Source organism: Astatotilapia calliptera, chromosome 18 (genome assembly GCF_964374335.1).
Source record: "Astatotilapia calliptera chromosome 18, fAstCal68.1, whole genome shotgun sequence".
Taxonomy (NCBI): domain Eukaryota; kingdom Metazoa; phylum Chordata; class Actinopteri; order Cichliformes; family Cichlidae; genus Astatotilapia; species Astatotilapia calliptera.
Window position 1 is genome coordinate 29,379,392 of NC_137439.1, and position 19,417 is coordinate 29,398,808.

Genomic DNA, 19,417 nt, shown 5'->3' on the forward strand with positions numbered 1-19,417 from the left:
TATTAGATCACCCTATTTGAAGATTAGAGGCAACTCTGAAAACAAAGCATCTTCAAAGGCTGAGTGGGGGAGAGAGCGATATGGAAGGAGGGAAGGGAGGAGTGGGCGGGTGTTGCTGGAAGAGGAGGGGAGAGCATGCCAATGGAGCAAAGGGAATGAAGGAAGGAGAGAGGGGGGGAAGGAATCTCTGATGTGTTATGATGCCCCAGTTGCCGATTTGGTTCTTCCGCCACTTATTTACCCTGATCGGTCGCTCTGTTTTATCCTCTGTTGACTCTGCGGTTTCTTCACTCCCACCTAATAACGGGCCTATTACTGGCTGAAAGTGCCACTGTTTGACAGCCCTGAACACACTTGGGTGCTTATTCCCACTTAAGCTGCACGGTTGCGTGGAGGTCCCATTCATGGGGCTCTTGTAGAACTGAGGTTTGAGGTCAAGTTTAAGCTACTGCGTTTAATGATTCGATTGTGCCCGTGTGCTCTGTGGGTTTGCCGGTGTGGAGGATGTGCGCAGCAGGGCTGCTTGTGATGAAATTAGTAGAATATGTAATGATTTATGGTTAGCAATCACTTTCAAAGTAGCTTTATTGAACATAAATCATTCAGAACTGAAAATCATTTGCCCTTTAATGGACCCACACTGAACAAAGCAATTGCAAAAAAGCCCAAAAACCTAGCCACACGTGCCATTTCTTGCTCTTGGAGACTTCTAGTACCAAGTGAGTATTTATATTTATATTTCTAATTCTACTTTTTTGTTTTATTTATTTTATTTCTCTAACAAGCAGTAGAAATGCTAGTTTGCAGTAAAAGTGTACCTTCAGCAATATGGATGTAGCTGTGGTGCACAATATTTTTTTTTGGCATCATTGGGTGAAAATTCCATTTTAACCTTTCAGCATATTGTAGCTCAGGCAGTCTGTGAAGGCTTGTGCAAATCTTCTTGGCTTTGTTTTCAGTGCTTTTGATGATGTGATGGGTAAGGTTTGGCAAATCACGTCTTTTCATAGAGAGGGCAGTCTTACTTGTTTGTTTGTTAGATCGAACCCAAGCTGTGCGTAGCTAAAATTAGTTTTTTTTATTTATTGCACTTCATTCATGTTCTTATAGTGATGATGATGTGTTGTTTTGGGCAGCCCTTTCTTCAAGCGGTACAAAACTAAACTAAATTGACAGAGATGAAAAAAGTGAAAGACACAGTTCTTTAAAAAATTCTTGCAGTAATTCTTACAATATACAAACCCTATTCGTAGAACTATATAGAACTACAAACAGTTGCTGTTGGTCAGACAAATGGTTCATGTAATTTTCCTGTAATCAATAAGGTGTTTTGTGGTTGGGTGTGTAGGTGGATATGCCATTAAAAACAGAGGAAGAATTTAAACGTAGCTCGTGGGCTGTGGTGGTGCATTTGTGTCAGTTTTATCTTAATGCAGTGTATGAAACATGTGCACATACTCGGGTGCTTTGGGGGCTTTGACAGATTTGGTAAATTCTGTGTTTTCTATTTGTTCTAGATTTCTGCCTCCGTCACCTCTGAGAGTAGAGCCCATTCTTCTTCTTTTCCTGGACTACCAACAACATGCAAAAACTGAGAAATAACTAATCATGATTACCAAAACCGTGCCAGCATGGATTTTCCTGATTAGTTACTAATTACAAATTAGCAACTTGTAACTGATTAGTCATTTTTCAAAAAAAATTAATTAAAATGTCAAAAGATATAATTTTGATAAATGTACAACAGAAAATATTTGCCAAACTAGTGCATAACAATACTAATACATTGAAAAAAAATACATACATAATTATTTACAGTAGTAAATACTGATTATATTTATTTTAAAGAATTACAGACCTATTAATAATAACAGACATCTCCAGTAATTTGTAGATCCTGCTAAATCAGAGTAGTTGTTTGTGTTTGTGTGTGTGTGTGTGTGTGAGTGTGTGTGTGTATACTCCTTGAATAAGTAAACTTTACCACAAACTGGAGCCAAATACTGCGTCTACTGTATGGAACAGCAGCCAAGTAGTCGCTCTTCTGAAAGTGTTTGACTTTATATCCTATGATCAGTCCATGAAAATCTTTAAAGTAAAACCTTTAAGATAATCCTATAACAATAAGACAGCCAATGAAGCGTGATTGAAATTGGCATTGTGTTTATTGTTCTTGGTTTGGAGTCTAATAATTGATTTTTGATTTATACTGGTTTAGAGACCATCACAATAATCCAGCAGCGAGGGAAATAAAAGGATGAGTGATAGTTTGTGCCATCAAAAATCATTACTGAGCATATCTTGGCGACATTCCTCAGATGGTCGTAACATAACTGGATCATTAGCGTGTTTCTTGTAAGTGAAGCTAGCGTGACAGAGCATATCCAGCCTTCTGATATTTCCTTTTTAACAGTACTTTGTTAGGGACAAAGCAAAGACAGGATGCCATGATACAGCAGTTAAATTTTAAAAGAACTACTGGCGGCCATTTTTTAACCTCTGTTGGCTTTACGGGACGATACTGCTGCATGTCATTAGCAGTTGATTAAAATGGAAAGCAAGCCTCCCAGTCTGTTGTTGTATTTATTTTTTTCCTCCTTTAAGTTTTTATTTTTCGCATACTCCTATGGGTTTTTAACATCTTCATGAATAAGCGTTTTTGATAGTTTTGCTGTGTGCCTGTTAAATTATTAAATTTTATTACTTTGCAGTTGCACAATTGCTTCTGTTCCTCAGTGCCTAGACCGGTGAAGGCTCCATCATTGACTTGGGTTTTACTGACTTGTCCAGACCCATAAGGTAAATGAGGAGTTGCAAAACCAAGTCTGCATGTTTAGAATTCTTCTTGCGTCTTCTGTGGCTCCTTTAATGCCATTCAAGGTAATGTCATTGGGTCTTCTTACATTAAACAAAGACTTCATATTTTGCAAGCCTGCCTTACATTGACAGGAAGCATGAAAAATATGGGGATATCCAGAGATAGATTATCATATGGAGACAGACTGTTAGTAGCATTATAGTAAATGGAGGTGCTTTTTTTTTCTTAGTTTAATCCATTAGCCTAATATGCATTTATTCTGACAGCTTTTGTTCAGTGTGCCTTTTGTGAGTCCTGCCACGTTATGAGGCTGCAACATATTACAGGAGTATCCTTTTAAGGCTTTCATAGTGATTCCACTATGAAAGGTCAGCACACCTCTGTGAGGTCTCTTCTCAGGGTTGGGGACAAAATCTGTTGTTGTTGTTTTTTTCTTTAAGTAGCTGAACTTTTGTGCTTGCAGTGAGTATTTTGCTATACTGTGTTGAGATTAAATGGGTGCTCCTGGGCTGGGGATGTGTACCCATGACCTGGTTATATATGCTTCTGTAATCTTGAGACAGGTTATATGGATATGTAAGAGGAAGTGCTTTGACGTAGGGCTGGGCAATATGCCCTAAAATCCATATTGCGGTATAATTTGAAGCATGTGCGGTAACGATATATATTGTGATATATTCTTTTCTTCTGTACATATATATATAGATGTCAAAATGACTGAACAGTATAGAATGCCATTTTAATAACATTTATTGTGCAAAACTTTTCAAATAATTTTTAAGATGTAACAGATCTTTTTCCAAACAATGTAACACAAAATTCTTAAATAGCAAATAAAAATGAAGATAAGTCTGTAAACATTTTTGAATGAAAAAATGAAGTTGTTGAAGATAAAGTGCAAAATGTGCCTTTGGAAAAGATGAGTCTGCTAGTGTGTAGGGCCACCTTTTTTCTTTCCACTTGACTGACTGGGCGTTTGTGGAAGGCGCGTTCCTCATATTCAAAACGTGCTTCGTCTCTTCGCTATTACTGTCGCCCGGCATAATTTGCAGATGATATTTTCTGCTTAACATCTGAATGCTTAAACCCAAATCAGGTGCATATGACTAACGTCGCACCAGTGTTCTTTATGAGCACCTCCTCCTCCTCCTCTCCACGTGTAAGCTCCATGCTAGCTTGCAGCCGCTGCGATGATTTTGCGCAGCAACATGCGCTATTGCGGAAGAGCGGTATAGTCAAAATCTCTACCGTTGGCCAAATTCATATCGTTTATACCATATACCATTTATACCGCCCACCCCTGCTTTGACATGTTGCCTTTTTATTACTTGTGTACTAAAACCATTTTCACTGTCTTGTTTGAGTACCATTTTCTAGAACAGGGATGGGAAACTCCAGGCCTCAGGGATCGGTGTCCTGCAGGTTTTGGTTATCACCCTGGCTCAACACACCTGAATCAAATGATTAGTTCATTACCAGGCCTCTGGAGAACTTCAAGACATGTTGAGGAGGTCATTTAGCCATTTAAATAAGCTGTGTTGGATTAAACATCTAAAACCTGCAGGACACCGGCCCTTGAGCCCTGGAGTTCCCCGCCCCTGCTCTAGAATATCTTTGAAGGCCTTCCGAGAATGTGACTGTGGCATCTTTGACATGTAGGCGCAGAGAGTGAAAGTGCAGCAATCCAAGCAAAAAAATTAAAGAATCTCGTTTTTGGTATTTACAACTTCAAACCCGCTGTACGCTGAAAGCAGAACAAGGTCTCTTTTTATTTTTTAATTTCCCCCATTGTCTGTGGTTTGTGTTTTAGAGAAATGGAGCCCACAGGACGGTGTGTTTGTGGCCAGTGATGGTAAAACTGAGCCAATTCTGCAGCACTTGCTTTTGATGCTGCAAAAATTGCGTGCAGTGGTGAATAAAGTCAAAAGCGAGAGATGCTCAGCGAATTATGTAACTTGACGTGGTGAAACTGGGCCTGGAAGACGACTCTTTGTTGCACAGAAAATCTAACTGTGTGTTGGACTGTGAAAGAAAGCCGAGTACAAAGGAGGAAAAGAGACGGCCGGCGCTCGCAGCGTTGTTTCACTCTCGCCAACACACGATGTGCTTGTGTAATGGTAAACATTACCACTGCATCACCCGTCATTTTCCTTTCATGGCTTTTCCCCCTGTGAGATTGTCAGCGTGGAGTTTCTAGATTCGCCGTCTGACGGTGCGTGGCGAGCGCTCAGCTGTAATTAGGACTGAGTCTTCTTTCAATTATCATAAACACATGTTGGTACCCTGTGGCGGAGACGCTACGAAGTGTGACTGCTGACCTTCTCTCCTCCCACGAGAACGAGAGAAAGTGTGAATGAGTGTTTGCGCGCGCGTGAGTTATCAGGGCTGTAAGGGAACTCTGCCTCTATTTTTATCTCTCCGTTCTATTGAGTCGCTTTCTCTCTTTCGCTCCCTCGTTCTCATTGTCTCAGTCCTTACTGTACCCGCTGCTCCTCTCCTTTCCTCTCTTCTTTCCTCATCCATTTGGCCTTCCTTACCTGCGCTCATTTCTCGTCCCATCCGGCATCCCTGCATTTGCTTGCTTTAAGCTTTCACTATTTTCCCCTCCCTTTATTGCTTTTGACCCACTCGTCCAATCCCAGCCACTCTCCAGCCTCTATTTCTCCTCTCATCCTCTCATCTCCGTCACCCATCTACATTACAGTACTTCATCCCATTATCTGCCTCTTTTCCCCCAGTTTTTCTATCTCATTTTCAGAGTGCTATCTCTTTGATTTAGGACTCCATTTTTATCAGAGAATTTGGAACAAGATGTGTTTCGGAGCTCTGCATCTCTCCCTCCCTACCACTCTAAAGTTCACTTACGAAGCAGGACCTGGGGCATCTGTGCTTTCAGACCCTCCTCTCTCTCTCTCACACACACACATACGCACACACACATAAGCTGACAGATTGACTGATGGCAGGGTTGTGTTCTTATGATGCTGGGTTCACTTGAGTGATGGTGGCTGACTCTGTGTGACAGGATGGGAGAGAGAGAGAGGGGACGAGTGTAGTCCAAAGCCAGCTTAGCAAGCTATTGTGCATCATTATACGTGCGTGAGAGTCAAAAAGCAGTGTGTGCTGTAGGAGCACGCTGAACGTATGCAAATATTGGCGATAGAATGTTTCTGATTTTCACCCCGGTGTGTGTTTGTGTGCGAGTCTTTTGGTTTGTTTTTTTAATGCCCTTGTGGCCGAGCCAGAAATACCGCAGGCGGCCGAATCTGGCACTGATCCTCTTCTTGTTCCCTTCAGAGGCAATGCTGCAACACACACGCATACACATTTACACGTACAAGACCCAGAGACACACTTTGATTTGCGCCATCTCGTTTGAAGTGCAAGACCCAGAGCTTGACAGCTTATGATTAATATAAGCCCCCGCCCTCTGCCCTCTCTGCCTCGTGTGCACGCGAACACACAAAGCAGTGTAGAGATGCGTTTGTTGCTCTGTGCGTGTACTGTACACGCGGTCCTCCGCAGTGAGCTTCGGGGGCCAGCCTGCTGGCTAGATCTTTGAACTAGAGCTTTGACACCGTGCCATCACCGCAAGGGCACTTCTGGACTCCCCCAACCCCTCACCCCCCATCATCTTCGCCTTCTAGTCCTTCTCTCGCGTTACTTCCACATCACTTTTAGAGATTGTCGCCTGCTGTCTGCCTGGCTGACCAGATCAAAAAAAAAGAAAAAAGTTGACCATCTCATTTCAGAGGATTTCCTGGGTGGAAAACGAATCTTTCTGCAGCTTTTAGGATTTGTGATTGATCTGCGGAATAGAAGGTTTGCCAGAATGTCACCTTCTATTGTGGGAGGGGGTCAGGGCAAGGTGGGCAGGATTCTGCTTCTGGCTCATCATACTTGACATTAGCGTCACTGCTTGTGCCAGCTGATACTTATTATCTTTATGCTTCAGAAACTGCTTCAGAAACTATTGACTTTCTTTTTCTTTTTGGTTACTTAGGACAACCCATTTATTTATGTGATTGTCGAGGAAGAGGACGGACAGGACCAACAGTAATTTTCTCCATCCATGACTGACAGACGCTCATGTACGATGGTTGCAGTTGATGGATACATATATATATATATATAAAACATGTATTTTAAAGCCATGTTTTTATTTTGGGTGCTCAAATGCAACTGCATAATGATGAGATACAATTAATTCCCATTTTTGATTCATTTAAATTCACATACAGAGATCAAGCACAGCAGAGCAGCTTTTCTACCCAAAGCACAAAGTGCACCGCACCTGCTACTTAGCTAGAAACACATTCACTCATTCAAACTTCCTGAATCAATAACATTGTTCTTTACTTGCTTTGAGTTGTAAGACAAGTGCTCAGGGGCTGTCTGCGAAGTGAAACACTGAAAAAGATAATACACAAATATTGAATAATCTGACTTGCTGTAGAATACAGTGTCATCAGAAGCTGTTGAAGTATAACCTCCTGGCTTTGGTGCAATCAGCTGATAATTTCCTCGTTGCCTGTTATTTCCGGATAAGATGACATTCACGAGTGGCAGAGGTCGATATGTGTGCTGTGTCGGACTGTTTTAACAAATTTGAGCAAATTTAATGACTTTAGAAGGCTTTAAACATTATTTTTTGTATTATAAATGTCCCTTGTATACCAAGGAAGCAAACAAGACAAACAAGAAAGGAGAAACAACATTGGTATGGATATCTGTGCATCTCTACTTAACAGTGATTGATTTAAACAGCACCGTAACTCTATAAGATGGTCTCTTATTTGCTTCTATCTTCCACCAGTTATTTTCATTGTTAATCATTCTGCCACATTATCTTCTCCTTTCATTAGATCCCTCGCAGTACAATGAAAGCCCAAGGTGATTATCTTCCTTTTTATCCTTACCACCAAGCACAAACCCAGAGTTATCCACCTTACTACATAATATATTAAAAAAGGGGAAAAATTTGAATTTTCAGTTTCTACTTGACAATCAAAATATTTGCCTTTTCTCCCTTTTTTCTCCCACTGATTGACTTTTATTAATCGACAGCTGTTGCTACGGTACTGCTACACCACACAAATTACTAATATGTACACCTGTGAAAATGTCAGCCTCCCGCTAAGCCGTGTGTGACAATTACGGCAGAAGATATAAATTATCATTCAGATTGATATGGGTGACAGCTTTCGGGGCGGTGGGGAGACTGACAGGACTGGCTGCTGCTCAGCTCTGAACGTTGGGCCATTCTGATTAAGCTGTCTAAAATATTAAAGTGAAGCACTTTGAAGTATTACTCTGGAACTCTGACTATTGCTTACTACCGTCTACCACTCAGTTGCTATCTAGCTACAATATAGTGTGGGCTGTTAAATGATGCAGGAAGCTAACTGAAAGGCTTATTGAGACTGACAGGCTGTTGTCTCCGTTGCTTTTCGCAAACGGCAAAAAGACTTGAACCTCGCCGACTTTATAAACAATACAGCGTGCTTTTTGACTCTCTTTAAACGCAGTCGATGCGGCGCGCAGACAACAGCTCGTCCAAGTTACACAACACATAATTAGACGGCTCATAAAACCTCAAAACAACAGGGATTTTTTTTTTTTTTTTTGTAGAGGATTATTGGGTGCATTTTCCCTTCACTGCTGCACACGTCCCAGCCAAGTAAGCAAAAAATAACCAGAGTATTGATTTGTCTTTAATGATGCCTCGATAGCCTGTAAATGATATAACAAGAGAGGAGAAATCCTATGCAAGAGACTTGCTTCAGCATCGGGGGATCAAATCGGCGCCCATCAGTGAGCCTGCATTATTGATGCCTTTGTTTACATGATGAGACCTTCTGTCAGGTAGCAGGATTTTATAGTGGTGCATCTGTCGTCCACGTCTTCATTATATATACAGTATTTGCGTCTCAACTTTTGTCCTTTTTTCCCCCTCCTTCTGTGTGCTTTCCCTCTGGATTTATATGGGAAATTTGTGGAGGAGCTGTGATTGGACTCCTTCTACAAAGGCCTCTCATCAAGCTTAGTGCAGCCTCTCTTCTCTGTTGGAGCCTGTTATGGATGCCTATATATTTAAGACACAGGGTTGATCTGTGAGATGAGCTTTGCTGGGAGTTGGTGAAGTATGGTGGAGGAGAAGACTTAATTATTTGGAGGGAAAAGTGGTGTCTCTGCCCTTCTATCGCCTCCTCTATCTCTCCCCTCTCTCCCTGTATCTCTTTGTATGTTTCATTTTCTTTCTTCCTCTCACTGCCACTCAGCAGGGCGCCATTAGCCATTCAGCGCAGAGAGGCCTTGAGGAATTGAAAGTGACAGAGCAGAAAAAAGAATAGAAAAACTGAAACAGGAAAGGAGACAGGGGACTTGGGAGAAGGGGGGGGGGGGGGAGAGGGGTGAGGGCAAGAGGGGTTGGAGTGAGGTGTTAGGTGGGAGCAAACCAGGCAGGACACAGTGCCACATTGGGAGATGGGAGGGGGGGTTAGGGATTAAGCAAGAAAATGAACACATTTCCATGGAGATGAAGAGAGAAATCAGAGGAATGAAAGGATGCAAGGGAAGGAATTATGGACAAGACAATTTGAAAGCTGGCTGAAAAAGAGCATGGAGACAGTGGTCGAGAGTTAGAGACTCGGCTTGGAAGGGCTAGAGACGCGCAGTGCATGCATGCATGTATTGAGTATGCTAATTATGGAATTTCTGAATTATGAATGAGATTAATTGCATAGGCAGATGTGAATTTATTCACATTTTCTTTCTCTTAATTTACCCCAGACACTTTTAAATGGTAATGGCTTTTTTCTGACAAAAGCACAACTCTTTTTGCTTACTCTTCCTCTGTCTTTTTTTTGTCTTCTCCCTGTTATTTCACCAGTATTCTTGCCGGGGCGATGAGGCGTCTGTTGAATAAGTACTACTTAGTTCCATCACCACAACTTGGCACGATAAATTGGACTGTGAAATGACTTGCAGTCCCGCCATCATATGTCTTTGACACACATACGCACACGCACGCTCACGTGCTGTCGTCATTAGCTCACTAATGTCTAGGGTGCTTAGCATGACTTACGAGCCATTTGGATGAACTGCGGAGATGATTTGCTCTCTTTATGGGATGTTTGTGCTGTGCTATTTTTTGCTGCGATTTGCATTTTGCATTTCCTGCTGTCTGACAGAAATATAAATGTGTTCTCCCCTCAGGTCCTGGCAACATGGAGACTGTATCTCTTTGCTGTCAAAGTGCCCACCAAGGTAAATGTTCCCCCGCTCTCAGTGGAATTTTATGGCTTTCACTTGCCAGCCTTGATCTCATGGTAATTCGCAGAAAATGTGACAAAGAAAAAAAAATCAAAGGCTTTTCAGAGCAGGAGAAAAGAGATAACGATGATGACTGCAGTGATGATGTTATAGGATGATAGTAGTAATGATGACAATTACAATGTAGACGACGAGGGGCAGGTGGGATAAAACTAAAGCAGCAGTTTGAGGATGTAAATATAGTTTTTAGCTTGCAGCCAGTAGCTAAGATGCAGCTGGTCACCTTTGCTACTGGCTGTTTCAACAATACACTGTATATAAAAGATACAACAAACTTCTGGGTCACAAAAGTGAAGCCAGTAGTGCCTTAAACCTGTCTCCCTGAGGTGCCTCATTGGGTCAAAGTCTGTGGGGAAAACAGCCCCACTTCTCACTTTCTTAATGATCTCAGTAAACACTTTCCTTATGATTTCTTGATCTTTTAAGTGTCAATAGTCCCCACTGGAGTAAAGCGGAGAATAAAATGGAGTGTGCTTCAGGGTACACTCAACTTAACGCTTCAAGTTGGCACATTAATAACCAGTGGGTGATGTCCTGGTGGTGCTAATCATCTTTTATCTACAGTTTATGTTTTGAACACCTTGATTGGTTAAAGTAGGAGGACTGTAATGCCTTTTAATAGAGCCAGGTTAGCCATTTGTCCTTGCTTCCACTATTTGTGCAAAGCTAACCTAATGCATATTTTTTTCTTTTTGCTAATACACTTAAGGTGGATGCAGTCAAGATGGTGCCACCAATTAGTTCTAATTAAGCCCATAAATAGATTTTGATCAGCCATCTTTGTGGGTTTGAAAGTGGATGAATAAGAAATCGAGCTACATTACACAGCCATTCATCAGTGACTTATAGGAAACCCTAAAAGATAACCCAATTTATTATCTTTATTACTCTGAATGGGACCAAAATTTAATTTAAAATAAATGAGGTTGTGTTCAATAAGACTTGAAACTCATCTGGATAGTCTTTACTGATGTCATAAACTTAAAGAGAAATAGGGTTGTTTCTATACTATCATACTAATGTTTTGCCTCCTGGTGGTCATTATTAAGTAAAATAATTCAGTGGACTTATGGCTTCACTTTTTTACCCCAAAACGGCTTCCATCTTTAATATACAGTCTGTGATATCACTACAGACATAGGAGTAGTATCTCATCTAGCATGACTGCAAATACATTTCTTAAAATGTTTTTTTATTAGCCAGTACTAGTAGTGATCCCATTTCAAATTGTATTTGTTTGGCCATAATAATTTTCCATCATCACAGCACTGTGCTCACTAGAAATGATGAGCAGTGAATTGATCAGAAGGGTTGTAAGCAAGTCAGCAAATCATCAGGGCGATGATTCTCTCTCACATGCACAGCTGTAGTAAGAATCTGGGGCAGAGATTAGGCTGCTGACCAGCTGACTTGCAGCGGAAACACTTTTGTGCAGGACAAACATAACAGAAAATTCCAAAAGAAGGTATTTAGTCTGAATTTTAGAGTAGATCTATTGAATTGCCGCCAAAGTCGATCAAGATAACAGTTCAAGCTAGATTGGAAGGCATCCACTAGGTTGTCAATAATCCCTTTCTGCAAATTTGCACATCTAACCACTACTTATAGGTGGTGAGTGAGAGCAAACAGTTTCAGATGTAATTTTACTGGTCAGCCTGTGTTTTCTCTGAAGTTTAAGAAGCCTTGGTGTGTGTGTGTGTGTGTGTGTGTGTGTGTGTGTGTGTGTGTGTGTGTGTGTGTGTGTGTGTGCTTCCAGCTTCATTTGAGTTTTCCTTTTGAGCAAATTGGCATCATCAGAACTCGGAATCTTCTTTATTCTGTGCAATATTTTGTGAACAAAACAAGCTGAGATTAGGTAACATAAGGATTTTGTTTGAGCTTGTGATGCATCTCTGCTTCTCTCAGGTCGAGGTCACCTTCAATTTTTTGGAAATCAGAGCAATGAACACCTACCCAGAACACCAGGTGAGAGCGGCGCTTCCTGCCAACTGTACCGTCGTAGCAGCGTTGACTCTCATGGGATTAAAACTGTCATTGTCGATACAGGTAATCATCGATACAGACAAGACCACCTACTCGCTGAGGCTGCAGACCCAGGAACAGCTGGATCACATGGTCAGCCACATCAACTACGCCCTCTCCAGAGTCTTCAACAACTCAATTTATGCGTAAGCAATGTCAAGCGTCGCCATCCTCGAGCAAAGTGCCGAAGCTTTCTGTTTTTGTGCTTTATGTTGCTGAGCAGCAAAGGCAAGTTGTCCCACGTTAACAGACTTTGACAGTGTGTTGGCAAGTTGGCAGCTTCACTTTAGGATTGCTTTCCTCTTTAACAGCCAAAAATCATTCTTATCTTGCAGTAGTTTCCCTCCAACCCATTTCTGTGTCATTGTAGACTCTTACACCTAGCAATCACTGGGCTTAATTTGCCAGCTGACACTGAGTAGGCTGCTACCGCGAGGCACGGTTTCGTTTTCTTGCTGTTTACGTAGTACTTTCAGTCAGTAGATGCTGTCGCCTCAACCCTGAAGTCAAAAGAAACACATTCTTATGCCGATGAAAATCCTACAGCGGGCACTGAACGTCCTCTACGCTTTAATCTAAAGCGGTAAAGCGCAAAGGATGCACACAATGAAAAGCCCAGAAAGTTTTGTCCCGCAGTCATTAGAATGTATGAGGAGGAAAGGAAGGCACAGAGTTTGTTTCCCTCTCTCTTAGTTCTCATCTACAATTTCTGAGAGCACTGGGATTGACTGTGCTCCACTATTGACCTGCACAAGGCTATCTCTGCACTTTATCATCGTTCAGAATAGCTCTTTTCCATTAGGGCCGCGGCAGATGATTGCTTCCAGTGAGGACATTTAAAGAGAAATAAAGAAAGGGGAGAGAACACAGGGAGGAACCTTGTGTTGTGGATTTAATTGTGCGGCCCGGTAACTGATTGGTACACGATGCAGATAGTATCTAGAGAGCGTGCACGTATGCGGGCGGATGATGATGATTGCAGAGATAAGGCAGGGATTAAGGTCACGGATGTTGTTGGGTGTTGTGTGTGTGATTTTGTTGACAAATGCGATTAAGGATGGTGTGTGTTGAATTCCACAGTGTAACGGTGTAATCCTATCAAAAAGCCAAAGCAGGTACAGCCGCAGTACTATGTGTGAACACAGTATTTGCTTTCTGATCCATCCCTACACGCTCTGCTTACTTGTTGTTTCTTTCTGATGCAAATAAGGCAGAAAGGTAGAAAAGGTGGATGAGCTATGTTTTGCAGGAGTTCATTTGAGATCTCAATGTTTAAGTCAAATTTCCTTTTAATGTCCTAATTTCACTGGACGTTGTGTAAGGATGTATCATTATGATACCTACCAGGGTGTGAGCCTGCTGGGAATACGGGTTATACTCATTCATTCGAACCTTGGTGCATCCTTGTGTCTTTGTATAGTCTCTTGGGCACTACAGTACTCCGCTTAAGCCACTGGGAGTTCAATGTCTTGCTTAAGGACTCTTTAGCAACAGCACCAAAGGAAAGAAGTATAATATTTAGAATGTACTTTTCCCTAAACCTCTAACTGATACCAGAGGCCTTCTCATTACAAAAAATACTCATTAATAATCCAGCCGTGTGCCTCTCTCCATAAAATATAGATGACAAATATACTTATTAGGTATTGTTGCAGCAGGGTTCGTGGATTTATAGTGAACCATCTCAATGGGCCACATAGAGCCCACTTTGATCAAAGAAACTCTCATTTCACATCAGATTAAAAATAACTACTTAACTAACTATACTTTTAATGCTATAGGTGTTTAACTAAGAGGTTTACCTTAATTACTGTTGTGTAGTATGAATAGCAGGGAAGTTCTAAAACTTGTGAAAATACAGTTGAAAGTCTAAAACCTATGCCTGCCTTTAAATTTCCAAAGGTGTCAGGAGATTGGAGTCTTAGCTGGGCAGATACTGGCCCCTGGGCCTTATGTTTGACACCCTGCTCTAACTCTGTGGGAGGGTGGGGCTTATACCAGTTGACATGTTACCAGTCTATTACAGGAAGACAAATGATCATTCACGCTCACAATCACATTTATGGCCACTTAGCATCACCAATTAGCTAAATGTGCATGTCTCTGGACTGTGAGGGGAAGCCGGAGGACTGGGAGAGATGCATGCAAACAAACAGTACCCAGCCTGCTGATGGATTTAAACCCAACAATTCCACCACTGTTCTGCCCTATAATGAGGCAAATCTCATTTTTATCTGGGTGCCATTGTTGCTGGTTAATCTGACAGGGAGAAACCTGAACCAGCTCAATCTAATAAAAAGAAATCCTAGCTAAAATGAAAGGTTCGGCTATTTTCACTTTATGTGCGTTCTGCAGCAGGCGTCTTTATTTAGTCAGAGGTTGTTTGGTCGTAGTATTACACCACAGGATGCCTAACACATGGACTTATTGCCTTTAAGAGCTGAGTTTGTTGGCTGCACACTAGCTGAATGTCCTGTCCCTGCTCTTTCCACACATTTCCTGGCTTATCTCTACTGCATTATATGAATAAAGGCCAGACTAGACTATGGTTTAGAGCAGGGGTGTCAAACTCAAATACACAGTGGGCCAAAATTCAAAACTGGAACAAAGTCGCGGGCTAACGTTAATATTTATTGAAATATATTTATTCCTCCAGATATAAGAATGAATCTTTTCTTATGGACTCAAACACGTTTTGCTGAAAAACTGAATATGGAACAAGCAAAGCTTAATACTAAACAATATATATATTAGCTGTATAATACCAGTAGGCCAGCTCTAATAGTAATTTGGTATGGCTTCGCGGGCCAAATGTAAGTAGGCTGCGGGCCAAATTTGGCCCGCGGGCCAGAGTTTGACACCTATGGTTTAGAGGATTGCCATGAATGTAAGTATCCTGCTTAAATTATGATTCACATCAAATGAGCTTTTCAGTCAGATCAATTACAATTTTGTTTTAGTACAAATGTACAGTTGTTGATTGAATGCAGTACATACAATTACAATTATTAATTATTTAATAAGCATTTCACACATTAAGCTTCTTTTCTTATTGTCAGTTGAAATTGAAATTGTTTTTCACATCTTCCCCCACAAAGAGGATAGAATTTTAAATGCTGGATAACAGTTTAGTCAACTGCAATCAAAAATGTACATATTAAATGACTATAATTCCATTCAACTTCACATGTACCTTGTGTTTCATTCAAATCTGCACATGATGACCTGGGAAGCTCTAAGATGCACTTTGGCGTCATCATTGCCAGCACGAGCTAGCTCTGAATCTCCTTCCTCTCTTTGTTTCAGCCCTCCTATTTGTCGAGCAGAGGGAGAAATGCCCGATGGGAGTCACAAGTTTTCACCGAACTCTGAGTCATCATTAGATCCCCAGAAAACTTGTGGTGAGAGCCCTGCTACCTTTCTAACCACATCTCACACGCACATTCATACATGCAGCACTTCAGAGTCCATTCACACGCTGACTCAGTAGCTCACAGCAAACCATTTTGGAGACTTGTCCATAAGTGGGTCAGAAGACCAAAGTTACTGGATGCACTTGCTTTCTGCTAGTAATCCTATTAATCTACAAGAAGAGCTCCTTCATGGTTCTGTACTTTCATCTCACCTCAATATTTACAGCTAATCTCTCCCTCTCAGCTGACTATCTCTGTCTCACTCTTTTTGACTCCCTCTTTCATCTCTGGCCTGCACCCTCTCCCCTCTTCGTTTCTCCATGTCTTCTCCGCTACTTCATTCTGTCCTTGCCATTTCCGATCTGTCATGGTCTAGTTTGAATTGACTTGTTGTCCTCTCCTTCGTATTTTCAGGAGGTTTTTCTGAGACTTATGCAGCTCTCTGCGATTACAACGGTATTGGCTGCAAAGAAGAAGTGCAGTGGGTGAGGAAAGCATACTCGCAGAACAAATCCACTTGTGTTTGTTGTCTATATTACCTTTTGTAGATTGCTATTCTTTGTAGAGTGGAAAATATATTTTTCATGATACTGTCTCATATCTATCTCAAACTCTGTCTGTTATTGTTTGTTTCCCTCCTCCTCTCTGTTCCAGGATGTTGACACAATCTATCACTCTCAGGACAACAGGGAGTTCAACTTACTGGATTTCAGCCACCTCGACAGCAGGTGAGGTAGTTTACTGACATTGTGGCCATGCCTAGTCTTAGTACAGTGTGGGAGCTCGCACTGATTTGAACAGCTCAATTAACTAACAAAGTTAGTTGCAGAGAGCAAATGGACACATTAACACAAACTCATTGTATTTGATATTCATTAGTTCTGCTGGAGTTAGTCTTTGGCAGATGTATGTAACCCACAGACATCAGCCAGGCGTTTGGCACGCTCACTCGTGCTGCTTTGCCAGAATCGGTCTGCAGCCACCTTTCTTTTCCTACTGATTTAGTGGGTTTTTTCTTCCTTTCCAGTCTGATATGGAATACCCGTCAAGCTACATTTCTGCACAAGTCAAGGCCGTTCCACTGAACGGCTCAGTATAGGTGTAGTTCTACACCAAGTTTTGCGTATGAGTGTGCAAAATCATTTCATTTGAAAAGATTCTCACAGGGATCACTTAGTTCCCAGATGGTTCCCACATACATGTACTTCACGTGATCAAATTAGAGGCAAGTACAGAGAAACTTTTGCCAGTTCAACAGAGGAAGGCTTTCTAGGGTGAAAGTCAGCAAAATCAGTTTTCAAGTGAAGGGCAGCAGATTTTGAGCTATTTATGGCCTGCAATTTTACCCGCTAGCCATCCAATTCACAGGTCTACGGAAACCACATTGCTTTATGGGCACGGATCTTTTGAAATGAAATAAGATATAGACCTTTTTTTTCCTGCTCTCTTTTCTCTTCACCTAATCAGAGTTGAAGTGGGAGGTTTTACAGAATTATCCATTTGCTCCTGCTGGAGTTCAGGGTTACAGTTCTCTAATTGGTCTCTGGATGACAGCTTACAAAATCATCTCCTCGTGTAGAGAATGAAAAGTTTGTATCAGCTCAACCAAATTCTTCCCTGCTCTCGAGGCCCAGTTTGACCTTTTCATTCTGTCAACATAGAGAAGAGGGAAAAAAGAAGACATTATTACCAACATGCGTGAACTGATTTATGGCTCTGAACTGTAGAAGATAAGAAAACTGCATAAATTGATTATGGGTCCAGAATTACCATCTCACTGGGTTTAGGTGTGTTGTAAACAAATGTAATAAAGCGGTCGACGGAGAATTGAAAGTCAAAACTCAGCACTTAAAACTAATGGTGATTTTATATCCCAGTGCTCTGGAGTAAAGACCAAAAACAATAAAAACACATCTGTGTTCTTGGGCTTTATGAGTGCCTTGTAGTTTTGGAAGAGGTCTGCATTTTATTTTGCATCACGGTGGACTATTTTTTTTTTTTCTTCTTCTTCTTTTCCTGTGTGTCTCTTCAGCTGTCACTGTTCATCTTTCCTTACACGAGAGCGGCTATTTGTCTAACAAGACCCTCTGTGGTTAAAATTTTGAGTGCACTACTCTTCTGTTGACTCTCTGGCTCCCTTTCCCTCCTGTGCTTCTGTTGGGTTTTGTTAGAAGTTTGCTAAGATCTTAGATGATGTGGAATGAAACACCTTCAGAGGCAGAATCCACAACTTTAAGATGCCATGTGTGCTCTCCTCTACTTCCCTGCTGGTACCTTTTTTTTGTCTGTGTGTGCGTCTACTTTTTCAGACGTATAGTTTCGGAGCGCAGAACTTGCCCAACTGATACGATCATAAAAAGATTTGACAGCTGACATGCAAAAGCAGAATTCAGACGAGCTTATTTTTGTTTCAAGATTTATTTATTTATTTGTTTTGTCCTTAAAAAGCCCAGAAGTGTATGTATGGTTTCTACTTTCTTGTGTAGCAACAGCACTTCTGACTTAGAAAACATATTCACATTTAAAAACGTAGATCTCATCATAGGAGTGAAACCTTGCTATGGTGGTAAATCAAAAATCCATTCATAGAAACATGATTGCAGCAGAGGCTCATGAATATATTAATGTCTTTCGCATTGAGAGCCCAAATCGCTGCCTTTCTGTTGTTTTTGTTGTTGTTTGTTTGTTTTTTTGTACAATTTCTTCATATTCATTGTGATAAAGTGGGAGCTGCCTGCCCGTACTGTTTTTCAAGATCTTCCTTCAGCATATTGTTCCCATGAGCCCAGCCCGTATCAAATCACGGCTGATAAAGGAAGCGAAGAATATCACAAAAAAATAAATAAATAAATGCAGGAAATAATCAAAAAAGTCTGTAAAATGGCCACACAAACGATGTAAGAATGGGTTGTTCCGTGATCATGTGCCAGAGGCTATTTGTGGTGCATTACTCTTTCCCTCCCTTCCTTGTCCTTTCACATTTCTATTCCCTCCATCTCCCCCGATTGATCTCATCTACCGTTACCGCGAGCGACAGGGCGATGCTTTTTCTGCTGACTGCTGTCTGTCCAAACACAGACTGTGCTCACTCGTGTTGACTGAAAACGGACACCTTTTTTCAGGGCCCGTCTCGTCCTCGTCATCTTTGCTTCCTGTATTGGCTCCCCATTCGTTCTCCTCGGCTGAGTCGCTGTCACTCTGGGTTCTGTGTGTCTACTGCAAAGTCACAAATAGGTGGAGTGTGTGTGAATTTGGGTAGAGATTCTGTGGTTTCATACAGTTGCTTGTTTGGCGAATGAGAGAGACAGAGAGAGAAAAAACTGTTACGCCTTGCTGACTCAAGAACATGTAGAGGCACCTCTTGGATTGACAGTCCACCCTCTGCGTGCATACACACATGCTAATAAGCGCTTGTCTATGTAGAGTGTCCAGCTGCTTTCCAACTTTCTGACTGGTTTAATTTTTCCTGTTACTAAAGTTGGACTCCATAACAAGCCGGGCCATCTGCCCCACCTGTCACTATTACTGGATCTGAGTTGTGTTTAGAACGGAGTTAAACTGTAACTTTGATTCATTGCAATGCAGCACTTTCATATGCTTTGAATGGAGCTTTCTTCCTGCTTTCTTCCTGCTGGAGCGGCTGATAGGATTTGCTTTATTTTTGCAGCACTTAGAAGACTTTGAATTTTATTATGGTTCAAATAGTTACTGTCAAGATGTCAGTCAAGATGATGCTAACGCTATCAGACTGTTAGCCTAGATTAACCACTTAGACTCTGTTGAAAGGTTACTTAGCACCTGTAATGCTGATAAATGACCTTATAGAGTA

At 41.4% G+C, this 19,417-nt stretch overlaps 1 protein-coding gene across 6 annotated transcripts in view; it reads left to right on the plus strand.

Moving 5' to 3' along the window:
- carmil3 (capping protein regulator and myosin 1 linker 3) overlaps window positions 1-19,417 on the plus strand; it is a 101,142-nt gene that overhangs the window by 6,221 nt on the left and 75,504 nt on the right. For all 6 annotated transcript variants that reach the window (XM_080292541.1, XM_080292539.1, XM_080292538.1 and 3 more), the window contains exons 3-8: window positions 10,037-10,087; window positions 12,059-12,118; window positions 12,200-12,321; window positions 15,482-15,576; window positions 16,003-16,073; window positions 16,243-16,316. In XM_080292541.1, coding sequence (XP_080148667.1) covers window positions 10,037-10,087; window positions 12,059-12,118; window positions 12,200-12,321; window positions 15,482-15,576; window positions 16,003-16,073; window positions 16,243-16,316 — 473 coding nt within the window. The remainder of the gene's footprint in view (window positions 1-10,036; window positions 10,088-12,058; window positions 12,119-12,199; window positions 12,322-15,481; window positions 15,577-16,002; window positions 16,074-16,242; window positions 16,317-19,417) is intronic.